This window comes from Leucopleurus acutus (genome assembly GCF_964270905.1).
Source record: "Leucopleurus acutus genome assembly, chromosome: 16".
NCBI classification, from domain to species: Eukaryota; Metazoa; Chordata; class Mammalia; order Artiodactyla; family Delphinidae; genus Leucopleurus; species Leucopleurus acutus.
In genome coordinates, this window is record NC_139158.1 from 8,677,069 (window position 1) to 8,696,972 (window position 19,904).

Here is a 19,904-nt window from a genome sequence, read left to right on the forward strand (position 1 = left end):
TTTTAAGCCACAACCAATCCACTAGGTGCCTGAGTCCCTTCTGCTGGCACCTGCCCAGCACTTGCAAAGCCTGCAGCGTGGAGAGCTTGGAAGGCTGAGCGTGAGCACTGCTGAGAGCGCACATGCGCACACCGGGGCCAGGTGTTCTTAATGTCCTTACAACTGGGGCCACCTGGCTGCTGGAACAGATGACAAGAGACGCCTATTCCTGTCTGTCCCTTTGGCTAACTCAGCCCTTTAAGCGTCTCCACGATCCAGACGTGACTTCCTTAATGCCCTGGGCTGCACTGCATGGGAGGAAGGGGGCAGGGTGCGGCAAGAGCTCACCAGGTCATACTCCTCCGGGTCTGCCGCCATGCCCCGCATCCCGTAGCGATGGGCATCCTTGGACAAGCGGTTGGCAAACTCCTCGGCGGTCCCCGTCTGGGAGCCGTAGAACACGACGATGTTCCTGCCCTAGGGACGGCCAGACACGCGGGATCAGTGAGGGGCCAAGAGCCACAGGCTTCACTAGAGGCTCTAGGTGACCACAGGGGCAGGCAGGTCCCTCAAGGGCACCCTCTTTCCTGCCTGCTTCAGGTCCTTTCTAAGTCGCTCTGGGGCTAGCATCTCACTGCCACAGCCACTGCAGCGGATGGGGTCAGAGGCCACCTAGCTGACTTCAGTGGAGCCATCAAGATAATGCTACTCACACAAGCTGCTCAAAATCACACTGTGGGCATATTTTTTTTTTTTTTTTTTTTGGTGGGCATATTTTTAAAGGACGTGTAAAAATGCAGAAATGACGTTCAGTAAAAAAAAAAAACAAGTGATCAAAGACTGTGTATAGCATAATCCAATTTTGTTACATATCCACTCCACATATATGTGTGTGTTTATACATATAAATGCACAGGGAAAAAGAACGGCGTGAAATATACCAAGAGTCTCTAAATGGGGATCATGGGTGAGTTTTTCTGGATGTTTACAAAAGTAATGCATATGCTTTATAAAAATCTAGACAATGGGGAAAGGTACCATATAGACTGGCTCACAGGCTCTTCATCCCACCCTCCTCCTACTGTGCCCACTGCAGCAGCTCTGGAAAAGCTGGAACTCCATCCCCCAGACTCCCTCCAGCCAGGGATGCAGCAAATTAGGTCCAGCCAACTGGATGTGCTTTGCAAGATCTGGAAGGTGGAAGCAAGGCACAGGCCACCTCCCCGGTCCCTTTCTGTAGACATGAGGTTTCTCTGCGGCAGCCTTCCAGTGCCCAAAATGCCTGGAGGGGTCTCTGGCCTGGCACAGAGCCCTAACTGACAGGTACAAATGACAAAATAAAACGGAGGGACTACAATTGCTGTAAAGTGTTCTCATACATTTTACATTTCCTGAATTTTCTACAAATCATTTTAAAATCATTTAAAAAGGTATTTTAAAATAATGCTTATGATGTCAAGGGAGCAAAAGAGGATATAAAACAGTAGCTAAATATTTATGGTAGCATCAAAATATATAAAGTACCTAGAAATAAGCCATACAAGAAACATGTGAGAAGCTGCCGAGTGATAAAGGACTCAACCAAATGGAAAGGCACTCTGATCTTGCACAGGAAAACTCAACGCACAAGACGCCAGCCCTCCCTCTATCAGTACAGAAATGTAACACGATCCTAATAAAAACCTGAACAGCTCTTTTTCCATCAACAATTTGATCCTAAAAATCCTGTGGAAAAATAAGTGCGAATCCATCCACTGGAACATCATTTGGCAATAAAAGGAATGAAGTGCTGACACGTGCTATAGCATGGACGAACCTTGAGGACATTACGCTAAGTGAAAGATGCCACAAAAGGCCATATACTGTATGATTCCACTTACATGAAATGTCCAGTTGCCATATAGGCAACTCTATAGAGATAAAAAGTAGATGAATAGTTGCTTAGGGCTCAGGGTGGGGGAATGGGGAGTGACTACTTATGGGCATAGGGTTTCTTTTGGGGATGATGGAAATGTCCTAAAATGGATTGTGGTGATAGTTTGTACAACTGGGAATATACTAAAAATCACTGATGTGATTTTTAGTATATTTATTTTTTAAAATAAACTTTAAATTGGAGAACTGTATGGAATAGGAATTATATCTCAATAAAACTGTTACCTAAAATGAATGAATACGTATGAAGTAATAGCCAGGAAAACTGAAAAATAAGAGTGATGGGGAGGGAGGAAGTGCCTAGTGCTACAGATATTAAAACCAGTTATAATAATTATACAACAATGTTATAATAATTAAACAGTATGATATTGCTTATACACAGACAGCTAGATCAAAGTACCAGAACAGGAAAATACAGAACTACACTCAAATACCCATGGGAATTACATTTATGATAAAACTAGTGGGGAAAAGATGGACTTTATGACACGGAATTTAGAGAGCTGTGTAAAAAATTGTTGGACTCGTACCTTACATCTTACACCAGGATAAATTCCCAACAGATTGAATTTTAAATATGGAAAACAAAATCATAAAAATACTAGAAAAAAATATGGAAGAATTCCTTTATCTCTTTAGAGGGGGGAAGGCTTTCAAATGATGACTCAAAGTCCAGAAGTCAGAGAACAGTTAAATGGACTAAAGAACTTTAACAGGCGAAACGAACAAGTAAACACACAGTAAGCCGAATGATACACAAACTGTTAGCTGGGAGAAATATTTTTAACTCATATCACAGACGAGGGGTTAATCACCCTAATAAGTTTAAGGAGTTCCTTGAGAAAGATCAATCCCAACAGAAAAGGGGGCAAAAGATTTGAACAAAGAATCTGTAAAAAAAGAGAAAAGAAATGCCAGCATAACATGAAAATTTGCTTAAACTCATTCATAGGAAAAATGCAAATTAGAACTCCACAGAAATATCTTTTTTGTAACCTAGAAAACTGGCAAAATCCCAAACTTTGCTAGCAGACTCTGTTGGCAAGGCTTGGGGAGCAGGTGTTCTCACACTGCTAGTGACGGCCCCGCGGCGTGACCTCTACGGGGGTGGGGCACAATCTGGCAGTTTCTATCACAAATGCATATATCTTTTTTTTTGTTTTTTTTTTTTTTTGCGGTACGCGGGCCTCTCACCGCTGTGGCCTCTCCCGTTGCGGAGCACAGGCTCTGGACGCGCAGGCCCAGCGGCCATGGCTCATGGGCCCAGCCGCTCCGCGGCATGTGGGATCTTCCCGGACCGGGGCATGAACCCGTGTCCCCTGCATCGGCAGGCGGACGCTCAACCACTGCACCACCAGGGAAGCCCTGCATATATCTTTTGATCCAAAAATTCCACTTCTGGGATTTTACTGTATTTTCAAATATGCAAACTGATCTACACAGTCACAGCAGCACTATCTGTAAGAGCTAAAGATTAGAAATATTCCAAGCGCCCATCAACAAGGCAGTATTAAAACAAATTATAGTACTTGTGGCCACACATGGAATCATCACGCAACTATAATAAAGAATGCGAGAGGTATTTTTGAATTGTTGTGAAAGGAGCTCCAAGACATACCATTAAGTGGGAAAAAAATGAAGGTCTATAGCAGTGTATGTAATATGCCACCTTTTGTGTTTAAAAAGTATAAGTCTGTATTTGTTTTTATTATATGTGCATAAAAAAGCTCTAGAAGGATCTATAAAATACTAAGGACAGTGATGGGTGACAGGGATAGGAGAGCTTTCCACTAAACAGTTTATGTTTTGGACTTTAACCATGTGAATGCAGCACCTGGTCATAAAATTCAACACTTAAATAAACAAAAATCAAACAGATAAAGTTGTAGCTGTGCTAGGATCACAGCTATGTGAGGTTTACATATGCTCACGGACACAGCCCGGCCTGGGAGGGAGGAAATGGGGCAGCATCCGAGTCAGAGGGAGGGTCTGTTCTTACAGTTTGGTTTGTTCAAGAAGTAAACACGCAAAAAGCGGAGTAAACTGTCCCAGCAACAGCAGAGCAGGCTCGAGGCTCTGGTTAGCCCAGAAAGTACGCACACAGGGAGTTGAGCCGGCTTCCCGCCCGCTTCTCCTCCCGGCCAGTGAAGCTGGCCTTCTGCTGGATGCCCCCGCACACCCACCAGGGCCGAGCACAAAGAGAAAACTCACCGTCTTCTTCATCTTTTCCACGAAGCTGCTGTCTTTGACAGAGGAGGTCCTGAAAAATAAATGTGTCTGCTGGGCACGGGAGGCACATGGCAGCAGCGAGGGGCATTTCCAGCTCCGCCCGCTCCACTCTGTGGTGCCCCCGCCAGCAGCCGCCTTTGGTCCAGTGCCGGGGCTGGAAGAGGCAGGACCCAGGCTCCGGGGCACCACTCTGGTAAGTCCAAATCCAGCACCTCGCAGGGCCTGGGCTGACCCACCCGGGTACATGAGTTCACGAGAACGAAGGGTCAAGCTCACTCCCCAGCCGCTCACCATCCACTGCCTATGGTCCCCACCTCAAGGCAGCCAGGAGTTTCCCAAATGAGATTCTGACCGTGCTACTGCTGCGCTCTGGAACCTTCCATGGCTCCCATGACCCGCAGGACCAGGGGTGCACAAGTCCCTTCAGAACCTGTCCCAGCCTCGCCTGCCACTCCCCTCCACACACCAGCCCTCCACGATGGTCCTTAGAATTCTGTCATCACCACCGTCTCCGCCCAGAGCGTCCTCACTCCAGTTCCTCACCTGACAGACCCCTGTTCCCCACCAAGGCCCCACGTGAATAGCAAGTCCCTTGGGATTCCCAAGACAACCCCCCCCCCCAGTCCTCCCCTGCCCTGGAGCCACTTTTACTTGCTCCCCTCTCTGTGACCCTGTCGCCTTCTAAAGCCCTGAACGGGACCGCCTCTCCACCTCCTAGCTCTGGCCTCCTGCCCCTCCCTCTCCACTGCTGGTCCTTTCCCTTCTCTCTGTCCTTGCCCCAGGCCTGCAGAGCCATCTAAAGCAACCCAGCGAGCCTCCCCAGGGACGCTCAGGCCTAAGACAGCAAGGTGATTTACCTCTGGACGGTAAATATTTAAGACGTTTGAAACATGGCCGGTCTGAACCAAGCGACAAATCTGAACACTAAAATACCGTTGTTTCTGTTTAAAAAGACACCATCAAGGGAATGGAAGGCAAGCCCCAGCACGGGAGAAGGTGTCTGCAATGTACACGTATCTGACTGATGACTAGGGTTGAGAATATAAGAAATCCCTACAAATCGATCAGAAAAGACACATACTGCGACAGAAACATTGTCAAAAGGCTTGAACGGGTACCTTCTTAAAGAGAGCATCTAAACAGCCAAAGAACATAGTGCTCGACGTTATTAGATACCGGAGAAAAGGAAGTTAAAACCACAGTGAGATCTATCATACACCCAGTAAGAATGGCTAAAACTGAAAAGACAGACAAGATCTCAAACAAGCGAGGTTGTGGAGCAATGGGAATTCCTACACGCAGCTGGGAGAGGGCGACATGGCACGGTGACTTTGGAACGCGGCTTGGCAGTACCTCCTGTGACTCTACAGCCCAGCAATTCACTCTCTGCTACACGCCCCGTAGGCTGCATTCAAAGACATACATTCTTTGCTCTTTCCACTGCCTCCTGTGCACAGTAGAGTGTAACAGAGTGAAGTGCCAGCATGCGCGCGCGCGCGCGCACACACACACACACACACACACACACACACACACTCTCATCACAACAGCTTGAAGCAATGTCTATCAGGGCTACAGGCCTGGAGTCCGTGGAAAAACTTATGTAAGTGAAGGTTTCTTTTTTCGGTACGCGGGCCTCTCACTGCTGTGGCCTCTCCCGTTGCGGAGCACAGGCTCCGGGTGCGCAGGCTCAGTGGCCATGGCTCACGGGCCCAGCCGCTCCGCGGCATGTGGGATCTTCCTGGACTGGGGCACGAACCCGTGTCCCCTGCATCGGCAGGCAGACCCTCAACCACTGCGCCACCAGGGAAGCCCTGAAGGTTCCTTTTAAGGATGCCCCTGCAAAGCTGTTCAGACAGGTATTTTGTAAACATAAGGGTATCAGAAGTTTCATGTCTAAGCCCCCGCTGGGTTTTTCACTAGGTTAGTAGGTGCAGGACTAATGCTATTTTCAGGGTCTTAGCATTAAATAACATCACAGTCGGCAGCAGGGGAAGGTGAGGCCCGGTGCCCGGGCTGGCCACTCCAGCCTCCCTCCTCCGTCCCGAGGTCCCTTTGGTGCAACAGCCCCACAAGGGGCAGCAGGGAGGCAGCGGGGGGCTGGCCACCCAGGCTTTCCCACCCAGCAAGGGCCCAGCTGCACAGGAACCCAGAGCAGGCCATCCCCGACTCCCCATTTATCCCGGCATCCCCCGGCTGGCCCATCCCTAACCTCAGCAGGGCCAGGGCAGGAGCATGAATGAGCAGAGGCGCTCAGGCCTGGCCCCATCTTCCCACGCCCAGCTCCATCTTCCCACGCCCAGCTCCATCTTCCCATGCCCAGCTCCATCTTCCCATGCCCAGCTCCATCTTCCCACGCCCAGCTCCAACCTGCACTTCAAAGGGGTCTTGTGTCTAGCATCTTGGCCACATGTCCAACTTCTGCCCGCGCCCAGCCGCGAATGGCCACGTCTTCACTAACCCTCTACCTGTGTGCAGACTGAACTACAACACAACCTACAACCTTGTCTGTCTGTCTGTCTGAGCACTAACACGGTGTGCTCACCAAGACACACCATCAGGAAAGGAAGCAAGGCGCACGATGACGCGAATTCCACCACTGAGTAGCTTTGAATTCTGAGTCATGAGAATATATTACCCACTAAACATAAAATCAGATGTAAATCTAAACTGATGGTTAAATACCAGCAACCTAGACAAATGTTTCTGATGAAAAATCATGAGAAAAAAAGCAGGTCAAAGCTAAATGCAATTTCCATTTATAGGAAACGTCTGGAATAGGCAAACCCATAGTGACGGGAGGTGGACTAGTGGTGCCAGGGGCTGGGGGGAGGGGGTGGGGAGTGACAGTGTTTCCCTTTGGGGTGATGAAAGGTTTTGAATTAGGCAGTGGTATGCCTGTACAACAGGATGACTGTACTAAAAGCCACTGAATTATACACTGTAAAATGGTGAAAGCCATGAATTTTAAGGGGTGTGAATTTCACCTCAATTAAAAAAATGAAAACAAAGTAAATGCATTCAGCTGACACCTAAAAGGGGCCAGGATTGAGTTTTGGAATATTCACTTATATGGAACTCTTCTTCGTCAATTTCTTGACCGTTGCCAGTTCTCCACGTGTGGACGGGCCACAGCAGATGCTCCAGGAGAAATTCAGACGACGCAAAGCCAAGCGACAAACAAGCCAGCAAGGTAACCAATGCATCTTCCCTCACAATTGCCCTCTTCTAGGAAAAGCAGAATCTGTGTCCTTAGAAGTGGAACGCACATGATTAGTTGTTCATAGAAAAGTGGCCTGAAGAGAAACACGCCAGCATCTTAACACAGAGGACACGGGAGTGTTAGGATAACGGGTGAGAGGGTTTCCCTAATTTTCCAAATTCTTGTTTTCTGTTACTTATATAATTAAAAATACATTTTATATTCAAATACACATTCAGACGTCTGAAGACAGGGGAGAGGTTGAACAGCCTAGTGCCTCGTGACGCACGCTGCTCTGTACCGAACAGCACAGACCATCACCTGATGTTCTTGTCAAATGGGAAAGGCAGGCTACAAAGTAACACAGGTGACACAATCCCATTTTTGTGTAAAAGCAAGGTACAGAAGGGTAGATGCTGATGTGTTAAGAGCTGTTCTGTCCTCAGGTTGAGCAATTATAAGTTTTTTGTTTCTTTTTCTTGCTAATTTCTATTCCCAACTCCTCCACTCTTTTCTTTCCTACAATGAAAATGTAAGGCTTTTGTACTAAGAAGATACAAATTACTTGCTATTTTAAGAAACGCTGTGCCAGTGGATATAGATGGGTTAATTTTGAAGGCTCTGGTGAGGATGACTAGAAGAGCTACACCCTGGGTAGAGACCCACATCAGAGAAGCTATTCTAAGTAAGAGAAAGGGGCCCACCGGTTCAGAATCCACCCCCCTCCACCTTCCAAATGCTCTGGCCACAGTGACCAGCCCGCCGCTCCCTGGTTCCATTGTGTCCTTGGACCCACCACGCCGTGGCCTAGAGTGTCCTTCCTCTAACCCTTTGCCACCGACCCCTGCTTATCCCTGAAGACACTCGGCCTAAGCTCCTCTCCAGAGCACCTTTCCCTGCCGCTCAGACATAAGGTTGTTTGTCACCGTCTTCAGTACGTCTTCAGGAACTCCATCCAGGCGCTTGTCTCAGCGTATTCTCATTGCTCAACTTGAGGCCTGGGTTTCACAATCTGGGGGGAGCTATCTGTGTAACTCTTTGCAATCAGCACGGTGCCCGGCACTCAGCACACGACGTTTTATGGGCTTCTCGGGCGGTCAGTCCTGAGTCTCTGCCCAACAGAAGGTTGGCTGAGGCGGCCTGGAGGCCTTTGGAGGCTCCCCTGTCCACCTGAGAGGGTCTGACGTCAGCAGAAAAGCTCTCTTTTCTCAAAGGGCAGAGGTTTCCTCAGAAGCTACATCTGAGCAGATTTGGGGCCTTGCTGAAGAAAGGGACCAGAGGGACCCGCACCGCCCAGGAAGCGCCCGGTTGCCCTTTCTCCATCTCCGGTGACGTGTGCACTGGGCGGTGCCGAGGGCATGAGACAGCCTCCACCTTCCAAGGGCCCATCGCCAGGCTGGAGAAAGAGCCCGGGAGAATCACGGAGGAAGGGGAGGGGCCGCACACCAGGAGCAGAGACTTGGGTTCAAATTCTGGTTCTGCCACCAAATGGGCCTGTGACTGGACAAGTCGGGCCTCTTGAGGCCTCAGGTTCCTCTATGGGAAACACTGCATCTCGGCGTCTGCAGTCACCCCATGGTCGCACTCAGCACCTGGAACTTGTTTAGCTCTCGAGGATACGGAGGGCAGAAGAAAGCTGTCTGGGTCACTCTGTGATTTCAACAGGGTGAGGTGTGCGAAGACCAAATGGACGGAGCGGACGCCATGCCACGGGGTTTCTGAGGGAGCAGGCACTGCGGCCGAAGAACCCAGGAAAGGCCTTGCGGAAGAGCTGGGCTCTATTCTCAGAGAGGAAAACGGCTCCCAGGAGGGAAAGCCGTGGCAGCCGGCAGCTGAGGGGCTGCTGGATGAGACCCAAGCAGCGGATGGGAGCTGAGCTCTGGGGAGGAGGTCTGGGGGGCGCCCACGCAGCTGCATGGGGCGGACGATCCGGGCCGGCAGCAAGGGCGGGGGGGGGCCCTCCACGCAGGTCTCACTGGGGGTGTCAGAGGGCGGGCAGGAGGTGCTAGGGCCCCCCGCCCCCAGGGGAAGGGTGCTCCTGAGAAGGGCATGCACTTGAAGGCAGCACTGGTCCCGTCATTAGCTTCGGCCCACGGGGAAAAGGAGGATCACGCCCACAGCCCCATGAGGGAAAAGGGAAACCCGTGGAGGCGGGGAAAGACACTGTCCGTGCCTCTAGTCGCTGCCCGGCGCGGAGCAGCTCCCCACGTTCCCACCGGTTACACCAGGCGGGTTCCGCCGCTGCCCACCGCGACGCCCGGCTGCCGGGCCCCGAGCAGGTCCACACCTGGGCGCCCTCGGCTGGCTTCACCCCTCCTGACAGCTTCATGCCGGGATCTGCACTCGGAACCCGATCTTTCACAGGCCGAGGAGTGGGTGATGGGGGCCCTTCTGGTTTCCGGTCTAAACCCCTTCCTCTGGAAGCAGAGAAATGCAGCCTGCAAACCAGGACCGAAGGAGCCAGGGTGGCCGTGCCTGGGTGAGCCCCCTGGGACTGCCCCCGAGTCTGCGGTCAACTCTACACAGCGCCCTCCTCGTGCCTCCAGGCATCCCTGCCCGGGGAAGGAGTTCCATCCACACTGAGTAGGGGTGCCCGCGGGCATCCACACCATCTGCCCGGACACTGTCTGGAACTGACCTTCTCAGGATGGGCTCGTCCTGCAGAGATGAGTACGCGCACCCCATGGTTTCTTACTCTCAACTCTGGACTGAAGGGAAAAGGAAGCTTGCTGCTCTCCTGGAAACGGACGGGGAGCCAGCAGCTAGCGAGTCGGGCTCTGTCCATTCTCTACCAGTGCTGGCAGCGGGCAGACTGGCCCGCAGACACTGAACATCCTCCCGGACACCCTGGTCCTCTCGGAAGCCCTGCTGAGCCCCTGCCTGCCTCGGTCCCCGCAGCCTGGGAGAGCTGCTGCGTCTGGCGGCTCCAGCAGGGAGGAACCAGGACTCTGGGCTGGAACCTCCCGTGAGCCCCTGCGTCTGGCACACACCCCTCCTCCTTCTGTATGGACCGAGGGAAGGAGGAAACCTCTCCAACCCCGGCTCGGGTCTCCTTGGTAACTGTTTATATCAGAGTCCTTTCTCCCCACATCCTCCCCCTTTCCCATTAAAAAAAAAAAAAAAAAAAAAGTGAGTCGTGCAGGCGGAACAAAGCTCCTCTGGACACTGGAAGGCGGTGGTGCAGGTTGCTATGGCAGGGCCGCTTCCCCATAGAGGGAGCGCAGCGAGCCTGCTGCCGGGGCGCCTCAGGATCATAGTAAATTAGACCTGGTTCCCACCTCCCTCCCTCCAGAAGAACTGTGGGTAACAGAGCCTACGATGCTGGGCCCAGTCACCTGGGGGCAGAGCGCACTGTGGAACCAGCACATCTCGGCCTCCTGTCGCGCAGCGCGGGGAATGCCCAGCAAGGCGGGCACCGCATTCGCTGCTGAGACGTTTGCAAGTGAGGAGCCACCTTCGAAGGCGTCCAAGTACAAACGGCCCATCAGGAGAGGCCGCAGCCGACCCAGGCGCGGAGCCCAGAGACCACGACGCTCCAGCATGGAGCACAAGTGGTTCCAATTAGGGCTCTCGGCTCCCAAACTGGGAGCAGGACTGTCTCTGGTTCAGGCTTTGGAAGTCAACTGCAGCCCGCCGGGTGGGGAAGCGAGAGGGAGGCTGGACAAAAGCACTGAGTCACTTGGACAGAGATGAACCACGATGGCCCAGCACGATTCATTTTGTTTCCAGTCCCAGGCAGGGCTCGTAAGGGTTACTCTGAAATTTAAATTTTCTGCAGAGCGGAACTGACTTCTGAGACATCCCCCTGCCCTTGGCGACACACAGGCCAGCTGCTTTTGAACGGCTCCCTTCCAGAGCCTAGCGTGTGGCAACAAGTTCTCTGGTCCCCAGCGCAGCACAACAGGAGAGGGGACGAGAGCTGAGCAGGCGGCTGGACCGGGGCAGAGCCAGCCCGGAGCCTCGTGGCAGAAAGCTAATGGTTTGGAAGAGCTGCCTTTGGTGAAGACAAAGTGGTTCGCTGGAGCTTAAACAAAAAACCGCAGCTCTCTCCACGGACGGGGCCAGGAACGGGGACCAGCGCCAACGGAAGGCAGTGAGGACAGGTGGGAGCTTGAAGCAGGTGTGAGGCCACTGGTCAAAGACAAAAAAGGGAACAGGAACTACAACTAACTGAGTACCTCCTGTATACTTTTCATTTTACTTCATTTAATTGTCCCCACCCTGTGAAGTGGCAAAGGATTCTACCCCATTTGACAACGGAGGGGAGTGAGGCTCAGGGCTGAAGCAGCAACTCCAAGCCTGTGAAAGCCCAGGGCCCCCGCAGCTTCGCATCTGCTCCCACTGTGCGGAGCAAGGCTGCACCTCCCCTGGCCACCTCATCAGTCGGGATGCAGGACACAGCAGCCCCATTCACACTTCACTGCCCTTCCCAGGGAGCCTCCTCCCTGTCACTTAGGGTGCTCCAAGGCTCGAGGGGGCTGCTGTTCCCCTGGTGGAACCCCTACCCACACAGCCTTCAACACGTATTCACCACCGTGCCTGTCGGGATTCCACAACGTGCCGTGGCCCGGGTGGCCTGCCCTCTCTTGGGCCAGTTGGGTGCCAGGTAGGGCTAGTGCTACTGTGCAGAGACCGAGGCCCAAGAAACTGCTCAGGGTCACCCAGCCTGTCCAGGACAGAGGAAAAGCCACAGCCTCTGACACTGGGATGACGTGGCTCTAGTCACAGACAAAGTGGCCCTGAAAGGAGAGTGGGGTGGGAGGGGCGGTGACGACAGGGCCGGGGCGGGGGGCTAGCAGGAGTGGCGGCAACGGCATGGGGAGTGAAGTCCTGCTCTGGGGCTTATTCCTTCTCAGCCCTGGGTAAGTTACTCACCTCCCCCCGAATCAGCTTTGCCTCTTGTAAAACAGGGATGCAAGAACTAAAGTGTTAGAAAGCCCCAGCACACATCCTCTCTCTGGGCCACTGGCACGGCTGCTCTCCGTGCCCTGCCTGTCGCCTGTACCGCGGGCCCTGGTCAGCGCCAACGCCTCCCGACGACCTTCCTCCAATCCACTCCAAACTGCATTCAGGAATGGCTGGTCTCAGGGCTGCCCTGGCACCAGCCCTCCCGTCGGCTCCCCACGAGGGTCAGATAAAACCCCAAGGCCCTGTAGATCCATCCTCTGGCCTCTCAGTTCCCTTCACGACCCCTGACTCCCTTGGCGACTTACACCCAGGCTCTACCAAGATGCGCCCTTCCCAGAGCAGGCCCTGCTTTCCTTGCCCTGGGCTTCTGCACACGCAGCCCTGGCCCAGCTTCCTACTCAGCCTCCCAGACTCAGCTCGGGGGGCACCTCCATCCTGACACAGCCCCCTCGCCGGTGGCGCCCTGGGCTGTTCGAGCATCGTCACTGTACCATCCTCACGCGCCCCAACTGCATGTGAGCCCCCGAGGATGCCGCACGTCCCTGTGCCCTGGTGTCTGGCCCAGAGAGGGAGCCACCAGCACCGAGTGCCCTGGTGATGCCCAGAGAGGTCAGAAGGTCCGATGACACTCGGCTCTGCATCACCTTCCCAGACAGGCCACGATCAAGATTTCGGGCACTGGCTAGAACAGCAAAACTACCCCAGTCTCATCAAGGGACAGGAGAGGTCCCTTGGTGGTCAGGTGGCATCAGAAAACCCACGCCTGTGCTTGCAGGGCGGCATGAATGTCCTGAGCCCACAGCCTCACCGTTTCCACGGATGCAGGACACTTTGGGCACTGTCCACCCTCCACGGCCACAGGGGCCTTTCCTTGCGCTCTTCTCTCTGTAAAACCCATTGATGTTTCTATCGTCGTGCTCGGCAGAGCCAAGGACCCATCTCTAGAAAGAGTGGCCCTGAGCTGGGTGTGGAAAAAGGAGATAAAGATGGATAGAGATGATGCAGGTAGCCTTGACTCCTGGCTTTCCCGGCCTTTCTGGCAAGAGCAGGCCGTCAAACGAAGGTCACGGAGGAAAATGAGCTCTTTTGTGGCTTCTCAGAAGCAACCCCCAGTGGGATGCAGGCAGCAAAATTCTAGACTGTGGGAAACTTTGGGAAACAAATGATCTGGGTTCTTCAATGAAAATGCCGCGAGGGAATCACAGGGATGGAAGGAAGCCCACGGACTGAGAGAGACCTGACATTATGTTAAGGGGAAGCAGCCTGGCACCAGAGGCTGTGATGACATAACCCCGTATGCATGACAGTCTGGAAAAGGCAAAACTACAGGGACAAAAATCAGATTGGTGGTTGCCAGAGGTGGGGCTGGGGGGTGGCGACTGCAATGGGACCTGGGCAGTGGAGGGGGGGGGCGCTTTCTGGGGTGTGGAGTGTCCTGTATCTTGACTGCAACACTGGTTACACAACTGCACACACCTGTCAGGACGCATCAAACTGTACACTTTAAAAAGGTGACTTTTACTGCATGTAAATTACACCTCAATAGACCTGACCTCCGAAAGAGAGACTTAAAAGATTCGGTAGTCAATTGCAATGTGTGGGTTTCGATCCTGAATTAAAAAAAAAAAAAGGTTAAAAAAAATTGATCAGTCACTTAGGGAGCTACGAACAATGCCAGCTGAGTATCCAATGATACTGAGACATACTGTGAACTTACAGGGGTGGGAGGATAGCTCTGTTAGGTTTAAAAAGGGGAGTCTCTGCATTTGAGAGGACTGAAATATTCTCATAGTTCATATTTCCACATAATTTCATAGGAAATATTTCCAATTTCCTATGAAATCATGATTTCTTTATTCATAATTCATATGAATTATAGGATTAATTATGAAATTATATGCTTGCTTTAAGATAATCCAGCAACAGTGGGGAAGGGGAAGGAAGCAAGACTGGCCGGGAGCGGACAGTTGTTGAAACTGGGTGACAGGTGCAGGAGTTCCCCCTCCTACGCTCCAGCTTTGGTGTTTGCTTGCAGTGTTCCATAATAAAAAGCTTTGTTTTTCTTTAAAGCACTCAGGCGCTGCAAGTGCAGCAGACTGCAGGGGGGTGGGGGGCTGTGAGCAGAGCCGAGGAGGACAGCTAGGGCTGGCTGGGGGGCACAGGCTGTGGTGCAGGCCCCATCTAGAAGGGTGGCCCCGCTCAGCCTCAGTCCCTCCTGGCAAGTGTCACGGTGGGCTCCGTGGGGTCAGGGCCTCTATTTTGTTTTTTTTTCCCAAAAGAAGCTATAAGTGACTTTTATGTGGAATTGCCAGGGTTTTCAATGTTCTAATTTAAAAATTAAAAAAATTTTAACATAAGCCACACCCAGATGTGAGCTAGTTTGCCTTAGAGGCAGACACACGTGCTGGTTTAGCATTTACTAATTCAACGGACTTTCTCTGAGTATCTGCACTCCAACAGGCCCTGCGCAGAGCCAGGGACCCAGACAGGAATGGGATGCTCCCTCTGCATTACGGGAGACAGAAATAGAAACAAATTCCCACCCAGCCAGAAGGGTGTTGCATTACAGGCACGAACAATGCGCCTCGGGCCACAGAGAGGCTCCCTGAGCTTCAGACTCCTCTGGGAGCCACCATCCCCCCGGGCTCCCCTCCATCAGGAGCTGCCCTGGCCCTGGTGCTCTGCCCAGAGGTACAAGCTGAGCAAAGCCTGAGGGGCCAGTGGGAGGAGAGATGAAAGAGCGACTTTTAAAATGATTATGATTAAGAGAATGCGCTGCTGTAACTGCTCCTCTTTAACCAGTGTTTAATTGCTATGATAAACCATTCAAAAGACCTCCCCGGGGGATAAAATCATGTTCACTGATTAGAAGGCTCAATACTGGAAGATGCCAATTAAGTTATAGATTCCACCCAATCTCAACTAAAATCCCAGAAGGTTTTTTTGTTTGTTTTGGTGGACTTTGACAAGCTGATTCTAAAAGGTATATGGAAATGCCCAGGGCCCAAAAAAAGCCAAGAGAATCTTACAAGAGAAGAACAAAGCTGGAGGACCTAGACTACCAGTGACCAAATCAAGAGTTGCTGTAAAATCACAGAAAGCAGAACATGTGGTGTTGGCGGAAGGACGGAAAACAGATCAACAGAACAAGCAGTCTAGAAATCAACCCCCAGCTATACAGGCACCTGATTTATATCTTCAGGGATGCTTCAGTGCAGTGAGAAAAGAATAACCCTTTTCAATAAATGGTGCTGGGTCAAGTGGATGGATAACCACAGGAAAAAATGGTTTTCGAAGCGCCTTGACAATTTGCTGATACCAAAATCAATTTCAGCTGGATGGCAGATCTAAGGATAAGAACTATAAGAGTGAAGCTGCTAGAAGAAAATACAAAAGAAAAGCTTCATGACCACAAGATAACAGTTCTTAAACTGAACACCAGAGCATTAACCATAAAGGTGAAGGCCAACCAAAAGGCTGACAAACTGGGCCAGTTTAAGGCAACAACTTCTGATCACAAAAAGACACTATGAAGAGAGTAAAAAGGCAACTATACAGAAAGATATTGACAATACATAGATATCTAACAGGGGACTCAGATCTAGAATATATAAAGAACTGTAACAAATCAACAAGAAGGCCAATAGCCCGACAGGAAAAAAATGGGCCAAGTCACAGAAGATACCTCAGTGGCCAATAAACATATGAAAAGGTCACTGGACATAAGAGAAATGCAGTTAAAACAATTACCACCACATGCCCATTAGAATGGCTAAAATTTTATTTCATTTCATTTTAATAAAAAAAAATTTTTTTGGCTGCACTGCATGGCTTGTGCGATCTTAGTTCCCTGACCAGGGATCAAACCTGGGCCCCTGACAGTGAAAGCATGGGGTCCTAAGCACTGGACCACCAGGGAATTCCCTAGAATGGCTAAAATTTTTTAATTGACAAAAATAAGTGTTGGTGAGGATGGGCAGCAACTGAAACCCCACATGCTGGGGGTGGGACTGGATGCTGGAAAACTGGCTGTATCTAACAGAGCTGCACATGAGCCTTCCCTCTGACCCCCAACTCCACATCCAACACATACCCAACAGAGCTACGTCCACATGGGAACCACATCCACATGGGAACCACATCCACATGTACTAGGATGTTCCCTGCAGGACTGCTGGTAACAGTGCCCTAGGCTGGAAGCAATCTAAAGGGCCGTCATGATGGGAATGAATAAATTACAGTTTATTCCCACAACAGAACATTATGCAACAATGAGAACGAGAGAACTACGACTACACACGACATGGAGAAATCTCAGAAAGAATGGCCAAATACTACATATCCCAGGACACAGACAACACTCGTCTATGTCACGAGGAGTCAGGAGAGTGGGTGACCTGGGGGTGGTGGGATTGGAGGGGGAAGAGGGGTCCTTTCTTACATGATTCTATCCGTTTTGTGACAAATAAACTGTGTGCTTATGATCTGTAAACTTTTATGTCTGCCTGTTATGTACTTCAGTACTTCAGTAAATAGTTTATGAAAAAAACCCAGGAGGCCTTCCAGAACTGACCTCCCTCTAAGCCCTCCCTGGGCTCCTGAGGTTCTGAAGCCAAATCCGGCCTGGTGGTGAGGGCCCCAGAGGCCAGCGTGCCTGGGAGATTCACTTGTGAACACAGGGACTCCTTCTGAATCCCCTGCACCTGTAAGTCCAGGGTCAGGGGGCTGCAGGTGTGTGTCCTATGCTTGCTGCTCAGACACAATTGTTCCCGTTGGCTTGGTTTTTAAAAAACATCCATGCCCCAAGGTTTGGACTCACCATCCCAGGTGGTGAAGGCCTGAAAAGGCCTTAAAAGACCAACTAGAAGCCACTGGGGGTTGTGGTGAGAACTCCTGATACAACCCTGGGCGCGTACTGTCCCCACACTAATCACCCTCCACTGACCTGCTGGGGTAAGGGAGGCACCGTGCCATGGCCAAAACCACCTGTGTTCACTGAAAGTACAAGTGGACAGGGACAACAGTGCGGGATTTCTAGCAGGAGGTGGCGGCCACCATCTAGCTGGTGGCCCAGATGTATCAGCTAAGCGACCACTCTGAGTCTCAGTTTTCTCATCTTTGAAATAGGGATATTAACTACCTCTTAAGAGATGGAAGGCAGCATGGCAAAGCAGGGAAAACAGGGGGTGTGGAGTTTGTAGATCTGGGTTCAAAAGGCAGCTCTGCTACTTGTGAGTTAGGTGGCCTCGGGCAAACTCCTCAATCACTAGTGCCTCAGTTTCCTCCTCTGCAAAATGGGGTAATAATGGTGTTCTTGGAGGGCTCCTGTAAGACTGGATATGGTATTAATAATAAGAATAGGTACTTCCCTGGTGGCGCAGTGGTTAAGAATCCACCTGCCAATGCAGGGGACACGGGTTCGATCCCTGGTCCGGGAAGATCCCACGTGCTGTGGAGCAACTAAGCTCGTGAGCCACAACTACTGAGCCCACGTGCCACAACTACTGAAGCCTGCATGCCCTAGAGCCTGTACTCTGCAGCAAGAGAAGCCACCGCAATGAGAAGCCCACGCACCATAAAATACATACCATTGGAGGGCTCCAGGACCTGGGCAAAGAGCTCTATGACAGCTTATGCCGTTTAATTTTTACAACCCTACAAGGTAAGTTCTATTATTATCTCCAATTTACAGTTGAGGACACTTCAAAAGATACAGTTGAGACTTCAAAAGATTAATGTCATATTAAGGGCAAATGTCATATGGCTAATACATGGTAGAGTCAGGACTCAAACCTTCATTACCCAGTGTCAGGGCCTAGAACCTAACCACTGCACTATAACAGTTTCCCTGTGCAGTGTACACGTAGAACCCCTGGTCATTATTCAACATGATATAATAAGGGATGAGAAGCGGATTTAAACATATAGGGTTAAAATTTTAGGATTATGAAGAGGGAAATATTGCTTCAGCATCCTGGCAAGGAGAAACAATTAGAATCCACAAGATACAAGTCCAGGAGTTCTGCTTCAAGTCCATCTTGCAAGGCCAGAGATCTTGGGGACGGGGAGGCTGGCGGCCCCATGCTCTCCTGCGGCTCAACCTCGCTTGGGGATGGGGGTGGGGACACACCTCCATCCCACAGACAAGGAAACGCAGGGCTACTGTAAACTGGGCCCTGGACGCTGGCCCCCTTATCCCGAGTGCCATATCTTTTCAGCAAAACTACTTTACCACACCAGGAATGGACCTGTCCAGCCCTGAGGGAACAGGCTGGACCCTGCTCACCTGCCCAGCCTCCCAGCTTCCCTCTGGCCCTCTGCTGACAAAGTCCTCGAAGCCTCGGGGTGTGGCCCTCCTCCAGCAGCACACCTTCCCGATCCCTCCAAGGGGAAATTCCTTCTTGGAGTCCCCAGAGCCAGTGTGTCCCGGCTGCCTGGCCTCTCCCTCCATCATGAGCGATGAGGCCGTCCCCCCGCACCGAGGGGGCACTGCTGTCGCAGAGGCCCTGATTAGATCATGCACGTGAAAGCAGTTCACAAACCATTTTTCAAAAGTATCTTTCAATGTCCTGACTTCTCAGCCTCTTTAATGTAAAGGCCACCTTTGCATACGTGTAGCGCCCAGCGTAGTGCTTGGTACGAGATACTTTCTGACACAAAGACTAAGCAGCTGCCTTGCGGCAGGACCAGGGCTAGGTGACATCATAACCGTCACCCACAAGAGCCTTCATTTAGGGTTACTGACCTCCGGGGAGGGGAGAGGGCCTGGAGGCTGAATTAATCCCCAATGGTCAATGATTTAATCAATTATGCCTACATAACAAAACCTTCATAAAACCCCAAAAGGATGGGGTTTGGAGAGTTTCGGGGTTGCCGAACACATGGAGGTGCTGGCAGGGTGGCACCCCAGAGGGGGCATGGAAGCTCTGTGCCCCTTCCCCACACCTTGCCCTATGCTGATGACCTTTAATGCCCTGAGCCTCAGGTTACCTGTCTGTGCAAGGTGCCTTCTACTCAGAATGGTTCCTGTGAAGCCTGAATAAGAAACAGGTATCAAAGGACCCTGAACACTGTGAAGTGCAGTGTAAACATAAGGGATTATGAAGGTGGCTCCAAAGCAGAGTCCATCAATAAGGCAAAGCCCAAGACGCAGCCCAACACGATACAAGAGACCCTGCAGCTCTCAGCCGGCTCGCTCCTGCCCAGGCACTGCTGGGATGGCAGAGATGTGCTCTAGAGGGATCCTGAGCGAGTCACTTACGTGGTCTGAATTCTGGTGAACTCGGGGACTTCATCTTTCTTCTTCCTGAAGAGGAACCAGTATGTCAGGAGACCCACAATGAGGGAAAACATGATCACATCCGTCGTGCTGAAAAGGGACACTTCTTCAGCCACCGTGTCAGATGCGGTGGCGCCAGCCTCCACACTGGAGTCTCCCATGTTGATCGAGAAACTGTTGGGAGACAGAACGACAGACGTCAGCAGGGTCCATCTGAGGCCTGCTGGGAAGCCCCCTGAAGGCTTTGGTCTGGGACTCACGCCCCAAGGGCTGCAGCAACTAGCAGAGCCTCGGGGCAGCAGCTGCAGCCTCGGACCAGGACTAAGAGAGCACGTGGCCTGCACGGTGCCTGCACAGCCCTGGGCACAC

General features: G+C 51.5%; 1 protein-coding gene across 2 annotated transcripts in view; it reads right to left on the reverse strand.

Moving 5' to 3' along the window:
- POR (cytochrome p450 oxidoreductase) overlaps positions 1 to 19,904 on the reverse strand; it is a 58,344-nt gene that overhangs the window by 8,272 nt on the left and 30,168 nt on the right. For both annotated transcript variants that reach the window (XM_082856989.1, XM_082856988.1), the window contains exons 2-4: positions 19,518 to 19,709; positions 4,129 to 4,177; positions 328 to 456 (exon numbers count right to left, since the gene is read on the reverse strand). In XM_082856989.1, coding sequence (XP_082713115.1) covers positions 328 to 456; positions 4,129 to 4,177; positions 19,518 to 19,696 — 357 coding nt within the window. In that variant the 5' untranslated portion in view covers positions 19,697 to 19,709. The remainder of the gene's footprint in view (positions 1 to 327; positions 457 to 4,128; positions 4,178 to 19,517; positions 19,710 to 19,904) is intronic.